The sequence below is a fragment of the Salmo salar genome, chromosome 18 (assembly GCF_965601325.2).
Source record: "Salmo salar chromosome 18, fSalSal1, whole genome shotgun sequence".
NCBI lineage: Eukaryota > Metazoa > Chordata > Actinopteri > Salmoniformes > Salmonidae > Salmo > Salmo salar.
This window is the reverse complement of record NC_138308.1, coordinates 28,674,614-28,699,480: the sequence shown is the minus strand read 5'-3', so window position 1 is coordinate 28,699,480 and position 24,867 is coordinate 28,674,614. Positions and strand designations below refer to the sequence as shown.

General features: G+C 43.6%; 1 protein-coding gene across 2 annotated transcripts; it reads left to right on the top strand.

Annotated features, from left to right (window-relative positions):
* Positions 1-1,184: 1,184 nt before the first annotated feature.
* Positions 1,185-24,103, top strand: nphp1 (nephronophthisis 1). 2 transcript variants are annotated; one of them, XM_014154977.3, is made up of 20 exons: positions 1,185-1,366; positions 1,494-1,558; positions 1,679-1,742; positions 1,834-1,964; positions 2,245-2,467; positions 2,573-2,674; positions 2,769-2,845; positions 3,056-3,092; positions 3,185-3,269; positions 4,735-4,829; positions 11,642-11,770; positions 11,963-12,037; positions 12,172-12,282; positions 12,489-12,571; positions 13,041-13,117; positions 13,263-13,365; positions 13,463-13,575; positions 22,962-23,035; positions 23,210-23,254; positions 23,508-24,103. In XM_014154977.3, exons 1-20 carry the CDS (start codon positions 1,301-1,303, stop codon positions 23,751-23,753), a joined length of 2,001 nt encoding a protein of 666 aa, XP_014010452.1. In that variant the 5' UTR covers positions 1,185-1,300; the 3' UTR covers positions 23,754-24,103. The 2 variants fall into 2 exon arrangements, with proteins under 2 accessions (XP_014010452.1, XP_045556942.1); XM_045700986.1 differs by lacking the exon at positions 1,494-1,558 and having other exon boundaries at positions 1,355-1,466.
* Positions 24,104-24,867: the final 764 nt, after the last annotated feature.

Sequence of the window (24,867 nt, the reverse complement as noted above, 5' to 3'; positions counted from 1 at the left end):
GACCAGCCTGTCAAAGCACTTCATGGCTACTAACTTGAGTGCCACGGGGCGGTAGTCATTTAGGCAGGTTAGAGTGCAGTTTAACTGCAGTATGCTGCAAATGCTGCGTCCAAAATAAACCCCTTTTTTTTTTACTGCAGTTATTTTGCAGTGTAACTGCGGTTAGAGTGCGGTACACTGCAATTACTGCGTCCAAAATACCACAGTCGACTGCAGTTACAACACTTTTACTGCAGTTTCAAAATCATTTTGCAATCTTTTTTGTAAGAGTAGGAAAGAGCCAATTTAGCAAGCTAGCTACTGCACGACGACTACACAAGCAGACCAATCTGGCAATTACATTTAGCTTTGGATGTGATTTGATTGGCGTGAACGTGAGCTCAGCTCAACTCTGATTGGCAAATTATTTTATACTTTTTTTATCAAGGAAGGCAAAATGCTTGCTGGCATCAATCAATCAGATGTTACAGCCGAAGCATGTGTTAAAGTTGCTTCCTGTTCGTATCTGGTATCAGAACAAAATAGTCAGCACATAGTAACTTCTGATTTAGCTGTACTTTAATTAATGCAAACACGTGTGTGGTAAATATGTCGTTCGTATACGGTCTCTCTGTTATACCTCGCAGGGCAAACAGAGAAGAGAACGACATATCCTATTGTTCTCGCTTTTATACTCTGACAGAGATAGTTCCCGCTCAATGCTGGCCTGTCAGAGGGAGGAGGAGCGTGGTTTAAACTTGCTCCTCCTAACGTCGGCGTGCAGGCTGGTCCCAGCGTCGTGACGCACTTCCTGTTGCCGGTTGTAGTTCTTCTTGTCTTCAACAGTTGATTTTACCCGTAGCTTCCCCGGTATATTATAAAGGTTATGCATACAAATAGCCAGTTCAACCCTAACACATGTCATTACATTTTTCCGGTGAGATTCAGCCACTTGCGAATTGAAGGGAAATTATGAAAACACAGAGAGACGAAAGATAAATTATTTTATAATTGTTATTTTATTATTGGTCAAATATTTTAGGGAAACCTGGCTTCCATTGACGTCCACGAATACACGCCACTGCTACACGCTACTCAACGTTGTTGTATTCCATAATTGTCTTTCAGTTCTAGTGCATACTTTTATTTTGAAATCTGTTACAGTGCCTATGGTACCTTTATTTAGAAATATGTGGTGGAACGGAAGTCGTTGCTTAGCGACAACTAAAAGCGTCTGATAAGTGTGAATTTGCAGTTGCTAGCGGCTTAATTTTGTTTATATATTTTAATTAGAAAAAAAAAAATATATATATAGCTAGCTATGCCACCAAAAAGACAAGGGCCTCTGCAAACAGTGCAAAGAGTGACGGATGATATCAAAAGACAGGTGAGCCAGCTAGCGTTAGCTAGCTAACTTGAGTGCAATGCATGGTAGTTTACCTGCTATGCTTGGTTGCAGTCATCCTAGGCTACGATCCATCATAAAGGTGATACATGTGTTTTACTTTCCATAGGTTGACAGTCTGATAAAAGATGCACGGCTATCGGATGGGTTAGGGCGCACAGAGGCATATCAGAGGTAGCTAACGTAGCTACACTCTTCACTTATTCAAATCTGCTAAACGTTAGTTATAGCTAGCTAGCTGCTAACTTATGGATATTATAACTAGCTAACTTAAAACGTTGCCTTTTCTTCCAGCCGATGCGTACATCTACAAAACTTAGTGGAGGAGACAACCAGGAAGCTCAATAAGTTAACCAAGGTAACGTTATGTATATACAGCATTTATTAATCTAGCTAGCTAGCTAGCTACTATACTTAGCTATACATTTTTCATCTGCTCCGCACTAAAGGCCGACGAGCCAGCCCCAGTGGGGAATTACGACCAGAGGAAGATGGAGGAGGAAAGCCGTTTGCGGGGGATTGAGGAGAAGCTTCTGGTCCTAGTCCTGGAGCTCTCTCCGCCTCAGAAAAGCGAGGGAGGGTGAGGAGCATAGCAATATTTCTTAATAAACACATTCAAGACTATAGTCCTTGTGATTGCGTAATATTGTCTACATTCATGATCCATGACTTGTGATGATGTTTTCTTTTTCCCAGGCCTCATAGGTGAGTTGTAGGCCCTTTGTTCAAAACAGACTTGCCTGGCTTCTGCTAGTGTTTGGAGGTTGTTATCTACCGCCTAGCTATGTGTTAAATTAAGACAAGTTCTTGAAACTGCCAGTGTCCAAAGAGAAAGACCATCTGCCCATTTTTTCCCCCAGGTCATCCCAAGCCCAGGAAGATGAAGAGGAGGAAGACAGTGAGGAAGACAGTGAGGAAGAGGAGAGTGAAGAGGAGAGTGTAGAAGATGAGGAAGAAGATGATGATGATGATGAGGAAGATGTAGTTACAAAGACCATGGAACAAATCCCAGAGTCAGGCACTGCCACGTATATGGTCATCAGTGCCTTTAAAGGAGAGCAGGAAGGCGATCTTACCATTCAGGTCAAAATACTGCTCAGACAAATTCACTAGCATACAAAGATCATATCCTGACTGTTTGTCATAATGTAGTTAAATAGTGGTGATATTTTTTGCTTATCTTTTCAGATGGGTGAGGTCCTGACGATTCTCAGTAAAAATGAGGATGGCTGGTGGCTTGCGCAGGACTCAAAGGGCAATAAGGGACTAGTCCCCAAAACCTACTTGAAGGTACCATCAGTTGACCAATTCTTTGATGTTGATTGCTGTAATTCTAATTACAACAAAAACATATCATTTTATGAATGTTGTTTGTATGTTTCAGAGATATTCAGACCATGATGAGGAGGATGATGAGGAAGCATCAGAGGATGAGGAGCTTGAGTCCAAAAGGAAGCAGAGGTGAGGTTCTCTTCATAACCACTAGATGGCAATGTTCACAAATGAAGACTATCACTCCCTGAACAAAATTATTATGAATTTTTCTGACTGCTAGTCAATCAAGTTTGTTGTTGTTTTTCTGTAATTGATAACGCATACATTTCCAGTGCTGATGATGGTATTCTAGTGTTCCCAATGACTGTCACAGTGAATATCTTCTCACATTTACAGCTCAAACTGGGACAGTGTGAGGAGAGCCATCACTGAGGTAAGAGGAGCTCGTGGTGGACCAGTTCAACTAGATTCTAAAACATCATCTACTACTTGTGTGTGTCTATTCCTGTGTGAAATTATTTTCAGGTTGATGCTACTGATGTTCTGTCAGCCATGGGTGCCATCCCTGCTGGGTTCAGGTCATCCACCCTCTCTAAACTACTAGATGAAGGTAAGTCTCTGAGCTTAGATCAGCATTGTCTCAAAGGGGCATGACATTCTGCCGGAACAGAAAGACTCGCCTGATCAACAAAAAATGCCTGTAGATAGTTCTCCCGAATAATATTTAATCACGTATCATCAGCTTGTGTACTGTGGGCCAGATTGGATGTCATTGATAAAGAACACCTGCGTCATCTTTTAGTACCCTGTGTTCTGATGTACCATTATCTTCATCAAATACCCACATTTACACTAACCCTCTTTGCTACACACACACACACACACACCGCTAATATGTCACAGCAGGCATGCATGCACACAAAAACATAGACATTTTCTTCCATGTCGGTCACCCACCCCAGAGGCTGTATGCTTTTCATGCTCTGCATAATTCTTCAATAGTTGTACGGTTTGTACAGTCAAACAAAAGAATAGATAGTGGACAGGGTCACACCCATGTTCCCTCCAAGCTGCGTGCGTCAGCGGTCGTGCACTTCCTCCAGGACTGCCGTGCAGAAGAAATGCCAGGCAGCGCAGAGACGCAAGAGGTTAATCTTCACTGAGTTCACCCCATTAATTTGCACTATATAGATCGTTTTTTCTGCCCCTTTTCAATGCAACAAACCAAAACAAATCCAACTTTGCAAGATTGAGTCTGATTTTGTTGTAGGCAGAGCCAGAGTGCAAAGGAGTAGAATTCTATTGGCGGCCTTTCAATCACCCGCAAGTGAATTCGCTTTTCAGATCAGAGCGCAGTGCACATTTGTTGATATTCTTTGCTAGTCAGCGAGTTATTAGCCCTGTTAGAATTAAGTATAGGTCAGCAATGGGGAGTTACTGCTTCCTACAAGAGAACAAAACCTGTAGGCTACATTTCAAGCTGTTTTTGAAAAGCCAGTCAGGTAAAAAGCTTATGTCTTAATTAAAGGGGCAGTGTTGTATTTTGAGACAGGCTTGAATATGCAAATAAGCCAATAGGCAGAGGGGTAACGTACATTGTCTAATTATCTGTATGGTAATAAGAATTACTTTTATTTTGTAAAGTGGTTTCTTGAATCATACAACACAATACAATGCAATTTACGGTCACCTATTTATCCCATGGTATTACAGACCAAGTAAATAATCATGAATTAATGTCAACTTTTTAAAAGTCTCATGCGATGTAGGCCTGCATTGAACACCACATATAGGCTACTGTAGGCTATATCATAGAAATCAAAAGCTATTTCAATGTGAAAATGTTATGGGATTTTGTCCATTGGTTTTGTTGGCAGGCCTACAGTACATTATGCTTAGATATCCATAATAGCCTATTGGCTACTGTCTAAAACTGTAAGGGTATAGCCTCAGTGTTCAATGTAAATGGACGCCGGAAGTTGCACAAAAATCTCACAACGTTGAACTTTCCGCTCATAAGACCTAGAATTTGCTTGTATGTTTTCATATGGGCCTGTGGCCTGTGTGTTTTACAGGGAATACCTACAAAGCAAGTCACTACATCCAGCCAGAGTTGAGCCAATCCAAACTGTCCTTCAAAGACCTCTTCCGGGACCCAGACACTGGAAAAGTAAGCATTTATACTGAGATGACATTAAAGCAGTTATGGCCAACTTGCAAAGGTCACATCACACAAATAGGTCCTCCTTTAGCTTGATGTATGTTGGGGGTGTGGCAGGCATGACATTTTGTCAGCCGGTGATTGTCAAACAAATAACTGTCGGTCTCACAGTAACTGACCATTAATTAACATGAACACATTTAGCATCTCCTGGCTTCCACACAGCCTACAAGCCACTGATGCAGACCTTTGGAACATCTACAAGAAATCCATTTAATATAGCCTACACCACAATAAATCCGTTATTTATTTTAGTTAGACTATTTTCTTCATATCATGTTTCTTTAGACTATTTCAGAAGAACAGAATAGCATACTCTGAGTTGTCCTTATGTTAGGCCCTAATAAGGCTATGTCATATGGCTGTGGGCTACCCAAATTCACTTAGCAAAGAAGATTTGCTCAGAATTCCGTGGCATTATTTTATATTATTTTATAGTATGAACAATACAATTGAACATAGCTGAATAAAATAGAAAGGATATTTTCTCCAAACGATTTCCAAGGAAGTGCGCACATGCGGCTATTCTGTGTTAAGCGCTTAACAGAGAAACAAGTCCTACTATATGCTTCATTTAGAGTTATTAATGCAACTTTAGTTCTTCTACAAACGTTGGGCTATATGTTTTTTATACATTCTAAGGCTGCATGATACGACTCTAATGATGATTTGAAAAAAGCTGATTTGTTTCTTGTGCAGGCTGAACATACTTCATCAGTCTCTCATTCACAGTTTGACAAGCACTTGATAATATTCTCACCATGTCTCGAATTTCCTGGTGGCGTTCCCCTTTTGTGACCGTAATTCCCCCTAAAAAATCCATGCCTTTTGCGGGCAAAGTGTCCGTTGTGCCCTTGGGCTGAATATAATACTTATAATTCCCTTCTCCCAGTGCTCCGAAGCACCTCTCACTCACATGGCTCTCTCAGCTATCTCAATTCTTATTAGCCAATGCCCGTCACGTGACCGGGTCCTTCTCACAGCTAAGAAGTAGGCTGGAAGTGAAGACAGACACATCGGGGACGCAATTGTGCGCGTCCTTCTTATCGAATTTCGAGGCACATATTGAAGATGTTAGAAGAACTGCCCACATTTGTCTACTTTTCATCGGCCAATAACATGTGTAGGCCTAACGAACAGCAAAATCACTAGCCTATGTGAATCTACTATCCCCATAGTACACATGTTGACCTATTGTATTAGTCAACTTGTCCTTCTGTGCAATAAATAAATATTCTAACATACAGTACCAGTCAAAAGTTTGGACACACCTACTCATTCAAGGGTTTTTCTTTATTTTAACTATTTTCTACAATGTAGAATAATAGTGAAGACATCAAAACTTCATCAGTCTCTCATTCACAGTTTGACAAGCACTTGATCATATTCTCACCAGGCCTCGAATTTCCCGGTGGCGTTCCCTTTGTGTGGCTGTAATGCCCCTTAAAAAACCATATGCTGACACTTGTTGGCTGCTTTTCCTTCACTCTACGGTCCAACTCATCCCAAACCATCTCATTTGGGTTGAGGTCAGGTGATTGTGGAGGCCAGGTCATCTGATGCAGCACTCCATCACTCCCCTTCTTGGTCAAAAAGCCCTTACACAGCCTGGAGGTGTGCTGGGTCATTGTGCTGTTGAAAAACAAATGATAGTCCCACTGTGCTGTAGGTGTCCTGGAGGGCAAGTAGTTTGACCCTGGTGATGCGTTGTGCAGACCACACCACCTTCTGGAGAGCCTTGTGGTTGTGGGCGGTGCAGTTGCCATACCAGGCGGGGATACAGCCCGACAGGATGCTCTCAATTGTGCATCTGTAAAAGTTTGTGAGGGTTTTAGGTGACAAGACAAATTTATTCAGCCTCCAGATGTTGAAGAGGCACTGTTGCGCCTTCTTCACCACACTGTCTGTGTGGGTGGACCATTTCAGTTTGTCCGTGATGTGTACGCCGAGGAACTTAAAACTTTCCACCTGCTGTCCCGTCGATGTGGATAGGGGCGTGCTAGCTCTGGTGTTTCCCTGAAGTCCACGATCATTTCCTTTGTTTAATTGATGTTGAGTGAGAGGTTTTTTTCCTAACATCACACTCTGAGTGCCCTCACCTCCTCCCTGTAGACTATCTCGTTGTTGTTGGTAATCAAGCCTACTACTGTTGTGTCGTCTGCAAAGTTGATGACTGAGTTGGAGGCGTGCGTGGCCACTCAGTCATGGGTGAACAGGGAGTACAGGAGGGGGCTGAGCACGGAGCCTTGTGGGGCCCCAGTGTTGAGGATCAGCGAAGAGGAGATGTTGCTTCCTACCTTTACCACCTGGGGGCAGCCCGTCGGGAAGTCCAGGACCCAATTGCACAGGGCGGGGTTGAGACGCAGGGCCTCAAGCTTAATGATGATCTTGGAGGGTACTATGGCGTTGAATGCTGAGCTGTAGTCAATGAACAGCATTCTTACAAAGGTATTCCTCTTGTCCAGATGGTGTAGTGTAGTGTAGTGCAATTTTATCGTCTGTAGACCTATTGTGGCGGTAAGCAAATTGAAGTGGGTCTAGGGTGACCGATAAGGTGGAGGTGATATGATCCTTGACTAGCCTCTCAAAGCACTTCATGATGACAAAAGTGAGTGCTATGGGGCGATAGTCATTTAGTTCAGTTACCTTTGCCCTCTGGGGTACAGGAACAATAGTGGCAATCTTGAGGCATGTGGGGACAGCAGACTGGGATAGGGAGATTTAGTTTGTCTGGAAGCAAGACGTCGGTGTCTGTGACATGGCTGGTTTTCCTTTTGTAGTACGTGATTGTCTGTAGACCCTGCCACATACGTCTTGTGTCTGAGCCGTTGAATTGCGTCTCCATTTTGTATCTATACTGACATTTCGCTTGTTTGAATGCCTTGCGGAGGGAATGACTACACTGTTTGTATTCTTCTTATTCTACCGGTCTAATGTCCATTGATTGTGTTTCTTGGCCCACACAGGTCTCGTCTTCTTATTTGTATCCTTAGTAGTGGTTTCTTTGCAGCATTTTGACCATGAAGGTCTGATTCATGCAGTATCCTGAACAGTTGATGTTGAGATGTGTCTGTTACCTGAACCCTGTGAAGCATTTATATGGGCTGCAATTTCTGATGCTTGTAACTCTAATGAACTTATCCTCTGGAGCAGAGGTAACTCTGGGTCTTCCTTTCCTGTGGTGGTCCTCATGAGAGCCAGTTTCTTAATGGCGTTTGATGGTTTTTGCGACTGCACTTGAAGAAACGTTCAAAGTTCTTGAAATGTTCTGGATTGACGGACCTTCATGTCTTATTGTAATGATGGACTGTCATTTCTCTTTGCTTATTTGAGCTGTTCTTACTATAATATGGACTTGGTCTTTTACCAAATAGGGCTATCTTCTGTATACCACCCACCTTGTTACAACACAACTGATTGTTTCAAACGCATTAAGAAGGAAAGAAATTCCACAAATTAACTTTTAACAAGGCACACCTGTTAATTGAAATGCATTCCAGGTGACTACCTCATGAAGCTGGTTGTGAGAATGCCAAGACTGTGCAAAGCTGTCATCAAGGCAAAGCGTGGCTACTTTGCAGAATCTCAAATATAAAATATATTTTGATTTGTTTAACACTTTTTTGGTTAATACATGATTCCATACGTGTTATTTCATAGTTTTGATGTCTTCCCTATTATTCTACAATGTAGAAAATAGTAAAAGTAAAGAAAAACCCTTGAATGAGTAGGTGTGTCCAAACTTTTGACTGGTACTGTCAGGGAATGACGCTGGAAAGGAGAAGCAAGTACGGGGAGTCAACCATTTAATAGGGAACGGACATAGAACGAGCCAGGACAGCGTCAGCACACGGGTAATACAGACAAATTACAATCAATGCAGCAACGGGGAACTGACAAATATAGGGGAGGTAATAAACAGGTGATGAGTGAGTCCAAGTGAGTCCAATATCGCTGAAGCGCTTGACGAGGGATGGCAGGTGTGCGTAATAGATGATGGCAGGAGTGCGTGAAGCAGGGTAGCCTGGCGCCCTCGAGCGCCAGGGGGGAAGAGCGGGAGCAGGCGTAACAGTACCCCCCCAGGGGCGTCCCACCTGGGTGAACCGGCCGAGACATGGGCGCTGGGCAAGCCGGCTGGGGGTAAACTCCCCCGAACCGGCAGGGGCGTGGGAGCCTGGCGAGTCAACTGAGGCATAGGAGCTTGACGATCCGGCTGAGGCAAGGATGCCTGTCGATCCCGCTGCGGCCCGATGATCCAGTGGAGCATGACGTGGGATGGAAACCTACCGAGGCAAGGAAACCTCTCGAGCCAGCTAGGACGTGGAAGGCCGATGAGCTGGCTTAGGCACCCCCGGTTCCATCGGCGGCGGAATCCAAACCCCACGTCACCAACAAAACAAAAAAAACTCCTGGGCCGGCTGGGCGAACAAGACCTGACGATCCGGCTGAGGCCCGACGTGGGATGGGCGCCTTCCGAGCCAACCGGGGCAAGGAAACCTCTCGAGCCAGCTAGGGCGTGGAAGCCCGACGAGCTGGCTAGGCACCCCCGGTTCCATCGGCGGCGACCCAGAGCCGATGCCACCATACCAACCGGGAACGCCAGTACTCCCCGATGCTTCGTGTGTTGGCTGCTGCATTCTGTCTGGGGATGACACTGGAGAGGAGAAGCAAGTACGGGGAGTCAAACATTTAATAGGGAACGGATATAGAACGAGACAGGACAGCGTCAGCACACGGGTAATACAGAGCTGGGGAACTGACAAATATATGCGAGGTAATAAACAGGTGATGAGTGAGTCCAGGTGAGTCAATATCGCTGAAGCTCGTGACAAGGGATGGCAGGTGTGCGTAATAGATGATGGCAGGAGTGCATGATGCAGGGCAGCCTGGCGCCCTCGAGCGCCAGGGGGAAAGAGCGGGAGCAGGTGTAACAGGTACTGTACTTTGAGACAGTTGTGGGATGTCATAAATCCCAATTTAGAAGCAATGAGGCTGATGCAACAAATCAGAGCATTGAGGTTAAAATGTTGATGAACTATTAGGCTATTTCTTCACATTATAAGCACAGCAATGCGCACACGGCATTCGGCTATAAGCACGGCTATAAGCACAAATTCATTCAATTAGTGGAAAAACACTAATCTCAAAAGTGATAGTAACTTGAACCAAACTTGAAACACGTGCCACCTATGTATGCCAGTTAGGCTCTACACTGGTTGTAAAGTGGATTGTGCTTAATTTTAAGAAGTTATTTCGCCACTTTAGTTGTGATACAAACCTTATAAAAACATATAGGCCTATGGGCTAGGCTACATTAGCTGTGCGACATTGATTTGAAAAAGTTGGGGTGAAAAAGGCATGCAGTGTTTCTTGCCCTACTGCACACGCTGGGCATCATTCACAAGTGATAATACATAATTTACAAGTGATAATAAATAATTTACAAGTGATAATACACCATTCACAAGTGATAATACATCATTTAAAAGTGATAATACATCATTCACAAGTGATAATACATCATTCACAAGTGATAATACATCATTCACAAGTGATAATACATCATTCACAAGTGATAATACATCATTCACAAGTAATGGGCTAAAATTGTAGACCCATCAGACTATTCTTGATTTAATGTTGTCTTTACGTATACTAAATAATATATGTGTGACATTAGTTTGTATTTAGAATGAACCATGAGAAAATACATGGGGAAAAAATGAATGTCAACTACGCACTTAAATGCCAGTCAGGTAGGCTATACTCCTTTGTAAAGAGAAGCAATGTGCTTAATATTAGGAAAAGTTGAGAAATAGAGGCCTTCAAAACTCTGTTTTCTTATGCAATTGCATAGCCTATAGAAATGTTGCACAACATGAGCTCATGGGCTCTCATTAAGTGTTTGATTTGATTTTCTAAAACATTTGCATTGATGTCAGAGTGATTTAGAGGGACAATAGAGTGCTGAGTACCAACAGTTAGCAAGTTTGGTAGGTTACTGTTATAAAGAAAAATGCTATTGCAACCTCTTTGCAATAAGGAATTGAGACCAAAAGCTCAAGAGAAGTTTCAAGTGTTTAATACCAAGGATACAGTCAGCTGAGTGCATAAATTTAGAAAGTACACAAAACGTCTTATACTTGTCCCTCCTTTTGGTCACCACCCTCTTGTTGGTGTCACCTCCCCAGCTATACATTTCATGACCCAAATGAGTTTCCCTCCTTTCCCCTGTGGAATGTCCATGGTCCTCTCTTTGTTTAGCCAGATGCCCATCTTCTGTTCTGGGCCTGACCCTGCTCTCTGACCCTAGGCAATTTCCTCTTATCTGATTAGGTCAACTTTTCTAAATGAGCATACACACAGTTTCATGTCCTAAACTCCATTAATACTCACAGTAATCATTCACCAAACAGGATACAAACTAACTACAGTTTAACTTGAAACATGTTACATTTTAATAGAATCCATCACTACTAACGACCATCAGCAGCATCAGAGCTTGGAGAAGCCTAGGTACGCGACTAAACGGTCACGTGGAATTTAACTGCGGTCATGACGCGTGACCGCCGGTGTGGCGGTAATGCGGTCACTGTAACAGCCCTCGTGTCAGTTATTGTGTGTGTGTTGGTGACAATTGTTATTAGTGTGTGCTGTTTCGTTTGACTCAACCATTGTGAGTCAGGGCTTCATTAGGATGGTGTAGGCATGACTATTGTGCATGTATTAGAAGTAAGAAGGAACCCTCTCGTCCCCCATAGGTTCGTCAGAGGACAGCGAGGATGTCCCTCACTCTGACTCTGTGGAGCTGCAAGAGTATCCCCACCCCAGGGGTCGGAGTTCAAGTTCTCAGTCGGCACATCCGCCTCTGCGCTTTCGACGGTACTCAGGTGGGATACCTCTACCCTGCCATGCTCACCCATGATGCCTTTTGACTGGATTGTGTCTTTCTACACTCTTCTCTTGCCCAACATGTGTTCCTTTCAACATACCTAGCTCTTTTTATGTAACGTCAGTGAGGCTGTTGTGAATGTTGTGAGTGAGGGTCAATAATTTCATTGTTGACCGTCTACTCTTTTTAGGTTCTTAGTAACATCCACACCATCCGAGCCACTTGCAATGCAAACAACGTCAAGACCTGGTCCTTTTCTCCCCGGGTACTACATCATTTAGACATCACTGAACACTCAAGTTATTGAAATGGAGCAGAGCGTACCATGCTGTATAGTCTGAATGTATTTCTGTAAAGCTAAAAGTTTAGTTTAAATGCTTGTTTGGGTTCGTTTCGCAGATGACTGGGAATCTACCCAGCCTTTTGGATGGGGACTGTTTTCTGAGGTGCAACTCGGACGCTCCTGAGCTGGGAATATTATTTGAACTTGGCGTCACATACATCCGAAATGTAAGCGTTTCTTATACCATTCCTGAGAAAGACTACTCAAGTCTACGTTGTCTCTCAATGCACTAGCCATGTCTGTAGACAAACCCCTTTAGCTGTTATTTCTCCAACGGTGTACTATGAAGACGGTTAATTATAAGCAGTATCTATTACATGATTTTCAAATTATTCTTATTTGCATTGATTAATATTGAGCTTTTGCCATCCAGTCTACAGGTGAGAGAGGAGACCTGAGCTGTGGCTGGGCCTTCCTGAAGCTCTTTGACACCAACGGAGCACCTGTCCCACACAGGTACTGTACTGCTCCTTTGTTGGCCCAGCGCCACAAAGTCTCGCAGTTCGATGTCGCCATCAACACAGATGCCCTAAGAGATATCAAAATCTGATTTCATTGATCGGGTTACGTACTGTAGTGTACATGAGGGTGTTGTAGAACACGAAGGTAATCTAGTCAGATTGGTGTTGCCCCTGTTTCACCTGTGCTGATGATCAGATACAGAGAACACCAGACTGCTTTTCCTACAGTAGTACAGTACAGTATGTGTTGCAGTAGCTGTTTGTCACTAATGAGGAATTCTCTCGGGCCGATGTCGTTCCGTCTCATTTCTCCCCAACAGGTCTGTTCCGAAGCCAAAAATGACTCGCAGCCCAGTGTCGTCATCAACACATGCAGTATGTCAGAAAAGATTTCATAATCTGGGAGTGAATCTCATGCCTGTGTCTGTCTGTCTGTCTGTCTCTGTCTGTGTCTCTGTCTGTAGGACCTATGAATTGCTTGTGCATGGAGGCACACCGTATGAAAAGGACATAGAGGTGGATCCGTCTTTAACAAGAGGAGGTATGAATGCGCAAAAAGTGCATGTTAATTACATGTTAATAAATAAAGTTGTATTGAATTGAAAGAGGTCATTATTACTAATGTTATGTTGAGAATAAGAGTTTCTGAGGTTCTCATCGTCCCTGTGATCTCTCTCTGGTCCCAGCCACAGGAACAGGCATGTTCCAGCAGATGATGTTGTCAAGGAAACTCCCTAAACTCTTCCTCAAACTGAAATCACCAAACGTTCGCACAAGATCACAGCTGAGGTGAGTGTGGATTTTGGAATCGAAGCTACAGCACTTCTTGTCACATAGCTAGCTACAGGAACATCAAAACTACTAACTCCTCTCCCTGCTTTGTCAGTGCTCTTCCAGACACTCTAGTGGGCAGTCTCTCCAGTATACACCTGCTGGTTCTACACAGACAACTACTGGCAGATATTCTGCTTATGGACAGGGCTACCATGCAGAATGCAGGTAACACATGCACGCACGCACGCACACTCCCACATACTCATGGATAGGGATAATGGGTTGACTGTATATGATATGTTGGATACAGCATCACCACCATTGATCAGGTCACATACTTAGTGTACATGATTGTGTCTTCCACGTAGAACAGAGTCCGGTTTCCCAATAGCGATCAAACATAGGCTTACGAGTGTTTTTAACGATGCGTCGTTCCTATAATGGCCAAAACAGCACGCAGAGAGAACGTTGGAGCACGTGCTGATACTGATAGGATCGAAAGAAAGGCAGAGCTGCTCTTGGATCAGCTTTCTCCATTCATACTGATGATGGATCAGCACCTAGAGATCAGCTCTTCATCTGACTATGTGTTCTCTCATAGTCCGAGAGCATCTGGTCGTCGTGGTGGTGGCACAGGGCTACTCATTTCTCCTAATTGGAGATTTTTTCCCCCTCCCTCACTCACCTGTCCTCATTTGAATTCCATGCTGTCACTGTCACTCCTCCACTCAAGCTTAACATTGTTGTCATCTATCACCCACCAGGTGCTCTTAAAGAGTTCCTCAATGAGCTTGACACCTTGATGAACTAATTACCTGACAATGGTTCACCGCTCTTTGTACTTGGCGACTTCAACCTCCTGACATCTGCCTTCGTTTAATTTCTTTCCAACTTTCTTTCCCCTCCTTGCCTCTTTTGACATCACCCTTTCCCAATCCTTTCCAACTCACAAGGCAGGCAATACTCTTGATCTCATCTTTACCAGAGGCTGTTTGCCTACTAATCTCACTGCAGTTCCCCTTCAGGTCTCTGATCACGACTTTGTTTCCTTTTCTGTCTCCCTCTCCTCCAACCCTAGCCACTCAGCCCCTACCCAGATGGTCATGTGCCGTCGCAATCTTCACTCTCTCTCTCCCACTACTCACTCCTCTTCTATCCTATCATCTCTCCCTTCTGTTAAATCATTCTGTCTCCTGGTTCTGCCTCTTCAACCCTAGTCTCATCCTATGACTCGCACTGTCGCCTTTCCTCCCGGCCCGGCATGGTCCTGCCTGCTCATACCTCTCCATCAGGGTTGACAACTCCACGGTGTCCCCTCCCAAAGTGCAAAGAACCTTGTTGTTTTCTGCAAACATCAAAGCAGTGACTCGTTCATGCTCTACATCAAATCCCTTCAACTTATTCAGAACACCACAGCACGCCTGGTGTTCAACCTTCCAAAGTTCTCCCATGTCACCCCGGTCCTCTGCACACTCCACTGGCTTCCAATCAAGGCTCGCATCCAATACAAGACCATGGTAACTGCCTACAGAGCCTCTCCCTACCTTCAGGTTATGATCAAACCCAGCACCCCAAACCGAGCACTCCGTTCGGCCACCTCTGGTCTCTTGGTCTTCCTACCCCTACGGGAAGGCAGCTCCCTCTTAGGCCCATCTTTTCTTTCCTGGCACCCCAATAGTGGAACCAGCTTCTTCCTGAAGCTAGGACAGCAGAGTCCCTACCCATCTCCCGAAAACATCTAAAACCCTACCTCTTCAAAGAGTATCTTAAATAATCCCACCACACCCCCTTTTCACCCGACCCGAAATATTACCACCTATATGGCTGCAAATATTGAGACGGCTTATTCTAATGCCCACCAATAACAATGCACTAAATCACAGATTGCACATCATTGCGCACATTTTTACACGTCATGAAATATATTGAGGAAAAGATAAGACTGTAGCCTATTGGAAAAATAGAAGTCAATTGATTGAACAAAATTGATTTCAATATGATTAATATATAAACTGTGCCTGCAGAAAGTATTCATACCCCTTGACTTATTCCACATTTTGTTGTTACTGCCTAAATTCAAAATGGATTAAATAGTTTTTTTTCTCACCCATCTACACACTACCCCATAATGACAAAGTGGAAACATATTTTTAAAAACATTTAATATCTGATTTACATGAGTATTCACACCCCTGAGTCAATACTTTGTAGAAGCACCTTTGGCGGCGATTCCAGCTGATTACAGCTGAGTCTGTAATACCTACATGTTTTCCTGACCCAGTCTATAATACCCACATGTTTCAAGCAAACCACCGTAGTCCCTGTGCCCAAGACTACCACCCCGTAGCATTCACATCTGTAGCTATTAAATGCTTTGAAAGGCTGGTCATGGCTCACATCAACACCATCATCCTAGACATCCTGGACCCACTCCAATTCACATACCGCCCCAACAGATCCACAGATTGCGCAATCTCTATTACACTCCACACTGCCCTTTCCCACCTGGACAAAAGGAACACCTATATGAGAATGCTGTTCATTGACTACAGGTCTGTATTCAACACCATAGTGCCCTCTGAGCTCTTCACTTAGCTAAGGACCCTGGGACTGAACACTTCCCTCTGCAGCTGGATCCTGGACTTCCTGACGGCAAACCCCAGGTGGTGAGTGTAGGCAACAACACCTCCGCCACGCTGACCCTCAACACGGGGTCCCTTCAGGGGTGCGTGCTCAGTCTCCTCCTTGTTCACCCACGACTGTGTGGCCACGCACGATTCCAACACCATCATTAAGTTTGCCAACGACACGATGGTAGTAGGCCTGATCACCTACAACGATGAGACCGCCTATAGGGAGGAAGTCGGAGACCTGGCAGTGTGGTGCGAGGACAACAACCTCTCCCTCAACGTGAGCAAGACTAAGGAGCTTATCGTGGACTATAGGAAACTGAGGGCCGAACACACCCCCATTCACATTGACAGGGCTGTAGTGAAGTGGATTGGGAGATTCAAGTTCCTTGGTATCCACATCACTAAGGCCCTATCATGGTCCAAAAACACCAATCGTGAAAAGGGCACAAAAGCGCCTCTTCCCCCTCAATAGGCTGAAAAGGTTTGGCATGAACCCTCAGGGCCTCAAAATGTTCTACAGTTGCACCATTGAGAGCATCTTGACTAGCTGCATCATCGCTTGGTATAGCAACTGCTCTGCATACGAACGCAAGACACTACAGAGGGTAGTGCGTACGGCCCAGTACATCGCTCCCTGCCGTCGAGAGAGGAAGCGAAAGAGAGCCAGCTATATTTCGCGGTATATATTTTTTTCACTTATTTAGCTAGCATCAAATGCTGAAAGCTAGTTTGGCCTACCCAAACACCCGGCTCAAACAGAGAGGGATGCTATATTAGATAGCTGGCTATGGCTATCCAACACTGGAACTCTTCCAAGTAAGGTAAGATTTTGTTTTATTAATTTATTGCCACCGGGACCCACCGGTATAACTGCTAAACTGCTTGCTGCTGACTGTACACTACTGCAGTGGTTCCCAACCTTTTTTGGTTATTGTAACATCAACAGAATTTTGCTCTGCACGGAGTACTCCTGAAGTACCCCCTCATGTGCATTTTACCAGTAAGCCTATGATCTCATGCGTCTTTTCAAGTACCCCCTGTGGATAGGCCAAGTTACCCGAGGAGTCCTAGTACTTCTGGTTGGGAACCCTGCTGTACTGCATAATTGTAGCGGGTTTACTAACACGTTAGTTCTAGTAGCTATGTTGACTATGACCTGACAACGATGTAAGCTGTGTGTAGTGGTTATGATATGAAGGTTTGGCTTGGAAATTGTTTTTTTTGCCTGGTCACAGACAGCTGATGTGTTGTACACTGAAGTCCACAAGCGAATGGAAAAGGTGAGATAGATAGATAGATGCAAGAAGGAATTATATATATATATATACAACAAGCTGTTTGTATGTGGCTGCTATGAAAGTTAACTGTGTTTGCGTGTAATCAGGAGTGTATTCATTGCGCCAATTCTGTTGAAAACGTTTCTTAAACGGAAGCGAACAAAACGGGGATAAACATACCTGAATTTGTCCAATAGAAACTCTCGTTTGTAACTGGACTAATGTGCACCTACGTTGTAAACTTTCATTCATTGGCAACCTCGTGATCGGTATAGGGAAAACTTGAGTATCATGTAGTAGCCTAAGCCTATCGATGTTACATTGAGCTGGGTGAATGGATTATGATTGACAGTCATCCAATATGCCATGTTCATAATTATTTAAAAACAAGAAATCATCCTCCTTCATCTTAAACGGCACCGACTGCCGCTGATACACACACACACTACATATTTCAGTTGTTTGTTATTATGTAGAATAAGGCTGTAACATAACAATGTGGAAGAAGTCAAGGGGTCTGAATGCTTTCCGAATGCACTGTATTCCCTCTATTACCTCAACTACCTCGTACCCCTGCACATTGACTCTGTACCGGTACTCCTTGTATATAGCCTTGTTATTGTTTTTATTGTGTTACTATGTCTTTTTTATTCAGCAAATATTTGTCTTACTTTTTAACTCTGCATTGTTGCCGAATAGAACCGGTGTAAAATCTACACCGGTTCTATTCGGCGCATGTGACCAATACAATTTTATTTGAGTCTTTGTGGGTAATTCTCTAAGAGCTTTCCACACCTGGATTGTACAATATTTGGCAATTATTATTATAATATATATTTTAAGCTCTGTCATGTTGATCCTTGCTAGACAGCCATTTTCAAGTCTTGCCATAGCTTTTCAAGTCAAAACTGTAACTAGGTCACTCAGGTACATTCAATATGGTCTTGGTAAGCAACTCCAGTGTATATTTGGCCTTGTGTTTTAAGTTATTGTCCTGCTGAAAGGTGAATTTGTCTCTTAAGTGTCTGTTGGAAAACAGAATAATACAGCCAACTCCATGGTAGTGGTACTCAGTGACGTGTTGGATTTGCACCAAGCATAACGCTTTGTATTCAGGACAAAAATGTAAATTCTTTGCCACATTGTTTTTGCAGTATTACTTAAGTGTCTGGTTAAAAACAGGATGCATATTTTGGACTATTTTAATTCTGTACAGGCTTCCTTCTTTTCACTCTGTCATTTAGGTTAGTATTGTGGAGTAACTACAATGTTGTTGATCCATCCTCAGTTTTGTCATATCACAACCATTCAACTCTAACTCTTTTAAAATCACTGCGCCTCATGGTGAAATCCCTAAGCAATTTCCTTCCTCTCTGGCAACTGAGTTAGGAAAGACGCCTGTATCTTTGTAGCGACTGGGTGTATTGATACATCATCCAAAGGCCTAATTGATAACTTCACCACGCTCAAAGGTATTTTCACTGTCTGCTTTTTTACTGTCTGCTTTTTTATATTTTTTACACATCTACCAATTGGTGCCCTTCTTTGCAAGGCATTGAAAAACACCCTGTTCGTTGTGGTTGAATCTATGCTTGAAATTCACTACTCGATTAAGGGATGTTACAGATCATTTTATGTATAGGGTAAAGAGATGGGGTAGTCATATTTTTTGTTGTTGCTACCATGCAACTTATTATGTGATTTCTTAAGCACATTTTTACTCCTGAACTAATTTAGGCTTGCCATAAAATAAAGGGGTTGAATACTTATTTATTGACATTTCAGCTTTACATTTTTTATTAATTTAAAAAACGTTATACAAAAACAATTCCGCTTTGACATGATGGGGTATTATGTGTAGATCTGTGACAGAAGATTTAAATTGAATCCATTTTAAATTCAGGCTATAACACAACAAAATGTGGAAAAAGTAAAGGTGTGTGAATACTTTCTGAAGGCACTGTATAGGCCCATGTAGCCTATTTATCTTTTTATGCAAGTCATCTTTTGGTTTTCATTTGAAGCATTTTTTATCCTTCAATTGTTTGTAGCAATTGTAAAGGTCACAGACAGACAGACAATCTCTCACTGTTGCCTTCTGTTATAGACCCCCCTCAGCCCCCAGCTGTCCTCTGGACACCATATGTGAATTGATTGCACCCCATCTATCTTCAGAGTTCGTTCTGTTAGGTGACCTAAACTGGGATATTCTTAACACTCAATCACACCTCAATCTCACACCTCAATCTCACACAAATTATCAAGGAACCCACAAGGTACAACCCTAAATCCGTAAACATGGGCACCCTCATAGATATTATCCTGACGAACTTGCCCTCCAAATACACCTCTGCTGTTTTCAATCCGGATCTCAGCGATCATTGCCTGCATCTGCTATGGATCCGCGGTCAAATGACCACCCCTCATCACTGTCAAATGTTCCCTAAAATATTTCTGCAAGCAGGCCTTTCTAATCGACCTGGCCTCATCCCGTCAGGATATTGACCTCATCCCCGCAGTCGAGGATGCCTGGTCGTTCTTTAAAAGTAATTTCCTCACCATCTTAAATAAGCATGCCCCTTTCAATTTTTTTTTAAACTAAGAACAGATATAGCCCTTGGTTCACTCCAGACCTGACTGCCCTCGACCAGCACAAAAACATCCTGTGGTGGACTGCAATGGCATCGAATAGTCCCTGCGATATGCAACTGTTCAGGGAAGTCAGGAACCAATACACGCAGTCAGTCAGGAAAGCAAAGGCTAGCTTTTTCAAACAGAAATTTGCATCCTGTAGCTCTAACTCCAAAAAGTTTTGGGACACTGTAAAGTCCATGGAGAATAACTGCACTGAGGCTATGTAACACTGTCACCACCGATAAATCCACGATAATCGAGAATTTCAATAAGCATTTCTCTACGGCTGGCCATGCTTTCCTCCTGGCTACCCCAACTTCGGCCAACAGCTTCGCACCCCCCGCAGCTACTTGCCCAAGCCTCCGCAGCTTTTCCTTCATCCAAATCCAGATAGCAGATGTTCTGAAAGAGCTGCAAAACCTGGACAAATCAGCTGGGCTAGACAATCTGGACCCTCTCTTTCTAAAATTATCCGCCGCCATTGTTGCAACCCCTATTACCTGTCTGTTCAACCTCTCTTTCGTATCGTCCGAGATCCCTAAAGATTGGAAAGCTGCCATGGTCATTCCCCTCTTCAAAGGGGGTGACACTCTAGACCCAAACTGTTACAGACTTATATCCATCCTCCCCTGCCTTTCTAAAGTCTTCGAAAGCCAAGTCAATAAACAGATCACAGAACATTACGAATCCCACTGTACCTTCTCTGCTGTGCAATCCGGTTTTCGAGCTGGTCACGGGTGCACCTCAGCCACGCTCAAGGTACTAAACGATTTCATAACCGCCATCGATAAAAGACAGTACTGTGCAGCCGTCTTCATCGACCTGGCCAAGGCTTTTGACTCTGTCAATCACCGTATTCTTATCGGCAGACTCAACAGCTTTGGTTTCTCAAATGACTGCCTCGCCTGGTTCACCAACTACTTCTCAGACAGAGTTCAGTGTGTCAAATCGGAGGGCCTGTTGTCCGGACCTCTGGCAGTCTCTATGGGGGTACCACAGGGTTCAATTCTCGGGCCGACACTTTTCTCTGTATATATCAACGATGTCGCTCTTGCTGCGGGTGACTCCCTGATCCACCTCTACGCAGACGACACCATTCTGTATACATCTGGCCCTTCTTTGGATAATGTGTTAACAAACTTCCAAACAAGCTTCAATGCCATACAACACTCCTTCCGTGGCCTCCAACTGCTCTTAAACGCTAGTAAAACTAAATGCATGCTTTTCAACCATTCGCTGCCCGCACCTGCCCGCCCGACTAGCATCACTACTCTGGACGGTTCCGACTTAGAATATGTTGACAACTACAAATACCTAGGTGTCTGGCTAGACTGTAAACTCTCCTTCCAGACTCATATTAAACATCTCCAATCCAAAATTAAATCTAGAATCGGCTGCCTATTTTGCAACAAAGCCTCCTTCACTCACGCCGCCAAACATACCCTCGTAAAACTGACTATCCTACCGATCCTCGACTTCGGCAATGTCATCTACAAAATAGCCTCCAACACCCTACTCTACAAACTGGATCCAGTCTATCACAGTGCCATCCGTTTTGTCACCAAAGCCCCATACACCACCCACCACTGCGACCTGTATGCTCTCGTCGGCTGGCCCTCGCTACATGTTCGTTGCCAGACCCACTGGTTCCGGGTCATCTATATGTCTTTGCTAGGTAAAGCTCCACTTTATCTCAGCTCACTGGTCACGATAACAACACCCACCCGTTGCACGCGCTCCAGCAGGTATCTCACTGGTCATGCCCAAAGCCAACACCTCCTTTGGCCGCCTTTCCTTCCAGTTCTCTGCTGCCAATGACTGGAACAAATTGTAATAATTGCTGAAGCTGGAGACTTATATTTCCCTCACTAACTTTAAACATCAGCTATCTGAGCAGCTAACCGATCGCTGCAGCTGTACATAGCCCATCTGTAAATAGCCCATCCAATCTACCTACCTCGTCCCCATATTGTTTTTATTTACTTTTCTGTTCTTTTGCACACCAGTATTTCTTCTTGCACATCATTGTCTGCACATCTATCACTCCAGTGTTAATTTGCTAAATTGTAATTACTTCACTACTATGGCCTATTTATTGCCTAACCTCCTCATGCCGTTTGCACACACTGTATATAGACTTTCTTTTTTTCTATTGTGTTATTGACTGTATGCTTGTTTATTCCATGTGTTACTCTGTGTTGTTGTTTGTGTCGCACTGCTTTGCTTTATCTTGGCCAGGTCGCAGTTGTAAATGAGAACTTGTTCTCAACTAGCCTACCTGGTTAAATAAAGGTGAAATAAAAAATAAACATCTTGATTCTACGTTGAGCGTACAAAACATTAAGAACTCTTTCCATGACAGACTGACCAGGTGAATCCAGGTGAAAGATAAGATCCCTTATTGATTTCACCTGTTAAACACACTTTGATTTTATTGTATTTATCCTTTATTTAACTAGGCAAGTCAGTTAAGAACAAATTCTTATTTACAATGACGGCCAAATCCGGACAACGCTGGGCCAATTGTGCATTGACTAGAATACAGTATATACGTATGAAAAGAGTAAAACAGTATGCAAACATGATTAAAGTGACCAGTGTTCCATTATTAAAGTGACCAGTGGTTGGTTGTGATACAGTCCGGGATCAAACCAGGGTCTGTAGTGACGCCTCTAGCACTGCGATGCAGTGCCTTAGACCTCTGTGCCACTTGGGAGCAGTGTATAAAGTGACACTTAGCTGTTCTGCGAGTGGTCTGAGGCAGTTGGTAAATGACAAGCGTTTTCAAGTTCAACTTTAGTAACGATGGTTTTGGGAAACAGATCAGAGATGTAACGATGCTCCTATGAAGGTTCTAACAATGAATTTAGCCTTAAGATGCTTTTGGGGAACCGGGCCCAGGAAGGTAATCTAGTCAGATTGGTGTTGGCCCTGTTTCACCTGTGTTGATGATCAGATACAGAGAACACCAGACTGCTTTTCCTACAGTAGTACAGTACAGTATGTGTTGCAGTAGCTGTTTGTCACTAATGAGGAATTCTCTCGGGCCGTTGTCACTCCCCAACAGATCTGATCTGTAGTCCTCTGCTGGCCACCTTCCCTGAGATCGTGGACCAATCGGACCTGCTGGATGCCCTGAGGGTAAATTCCGTTGCCGGATCGAGGCTAGCTCATCTCACCACCCCCTGAAAACCCAATGCAATTCAGACCCTATCTTCAGGAATCAGTGGGCTCTTTTATAGATTTATTAGCTAGCTACAGTGTATTTACTATAATGTTGCATCATCTCCCTGACTGAATTGTTTTTCTGTTCAGAAGTCTTGGTTGGAGGCTGAGAGCAATATGAAGAGATCTGAAAAGGTAAGCAAATCCTTAGAGCAGAACTTTCTGAACATTCAGACACCGATTAAGCCTAATCCTGGACCGAAGTATTTTTGATTGAGATTCTCCATTTTAAAGTGCTTTTTAGTGTGCACGAAACCGGCCCTTACGTATTTTTCTGGTGGTTGAGGAATTGTGAAGCTATTTTTTGTGGCACTGCTGAACTGGCTTGTTCTGTGGGTATGTGTTTTGTGTGATGGTGGATTTATGTGTGTGTGTGTGGGTTTTTCAGAGGGACCTACCGCTGCTGAAGAGGAAGTTTGTGAGGGTATACATGGACAACATGTATCCTCTCCTCTACTCGGCTGACCTGCCCCCTCCTCGCTGGGCTGATGAGATGGTGGAGAACCAGCGGGCACGAGTCATCTTCAACAGTTCCCTGGAACCATTCCACACACACACCCCCGACAGCCCCCCTCGCCACCAAGCCTTTGACATCTCACAGCTCACCTATGACCTCCTCTGCATGGCCCAATAGCAACTGCATAAATCCGTCTGTTTCCAGAGTTATTTATTCTAAATTATAAACTGGGTGGTTCCAGCCCTGAATGCTGATTGGCTGACAGCTGTGGTATATCAGAGAGTATACCATGGTTATGACAGAACCGTTGGTAACCAGTTTATAATAGCAATAAGGCACCTCGGGGGGTTGTGGTATATGGCCAATATACCACGGCTAAGGGCTGTATACAGGCAATCCACGTTGCGCCGTGCTTAAGAAAAGCATATTGGCCATATGCCACATCCCCTCTGGCATATTGCTTAGTTATATGTCACTATTTAGTTTTTGTATTTTTCTATATTTATAAAAAACTATAATAGATGACATTGCTCGTCACCCTTTATTTTTTACTCAGATGTTTAAAATACAGTCCCAGAAAGGAACAGAGCTTTGTGTAGAGTGCATTATTGCAACATCTACTAAGAAGTAATGGCGTTTATACACACACACACACACACACCTTCACTCTTATGAAACTATAATATCTAATGTACTGTATGGACCTGGTGTAAGAGCCTGGTAATAGAAGTGATATAATGAGATTAGGCACGACAGGCTGTGATATTCACTCACATTGATATGGTTAGGTAAATTGTTGGCTCCAAGAAAAGTACAAACATTTCCCATTGTGCAGTTGCTCTGGAATGTGTGGTGATACCTGATGCAAGACATTTCACATAAGGCATTATGAACAGTTATATTATGTGTGGGTGGGATAATAAGGTGTGGATTTGTTTTCTTTCCTTGGGAAATTTAGGCCCACAGTCTAACCCTTTGCCTGGCCTAGCTGAGTAAGAGGTAATTACGACAAATGAGATGCAAACCTCTCCCTCTTAGTCACAATGGTGTACAAAGCAAAAGGAAAAACACTGCCTTTCTCCCCAATGGCCTCTTGGATGTAGGCAATGTGAAATTAACTTGCAAAACAGTTGAAGGACATACAGTGCCTTCGGAAAGTATTCAGACCACTTGACTTTTTCCACATTTTGTTACGTTACAGCCTTATTCTAAAATTTTGTAAATTGTTTATGTCCCTCATCAATCTACACACAATACCCCATAATGACAAAGCAAAAATAGGTTTTTAGAA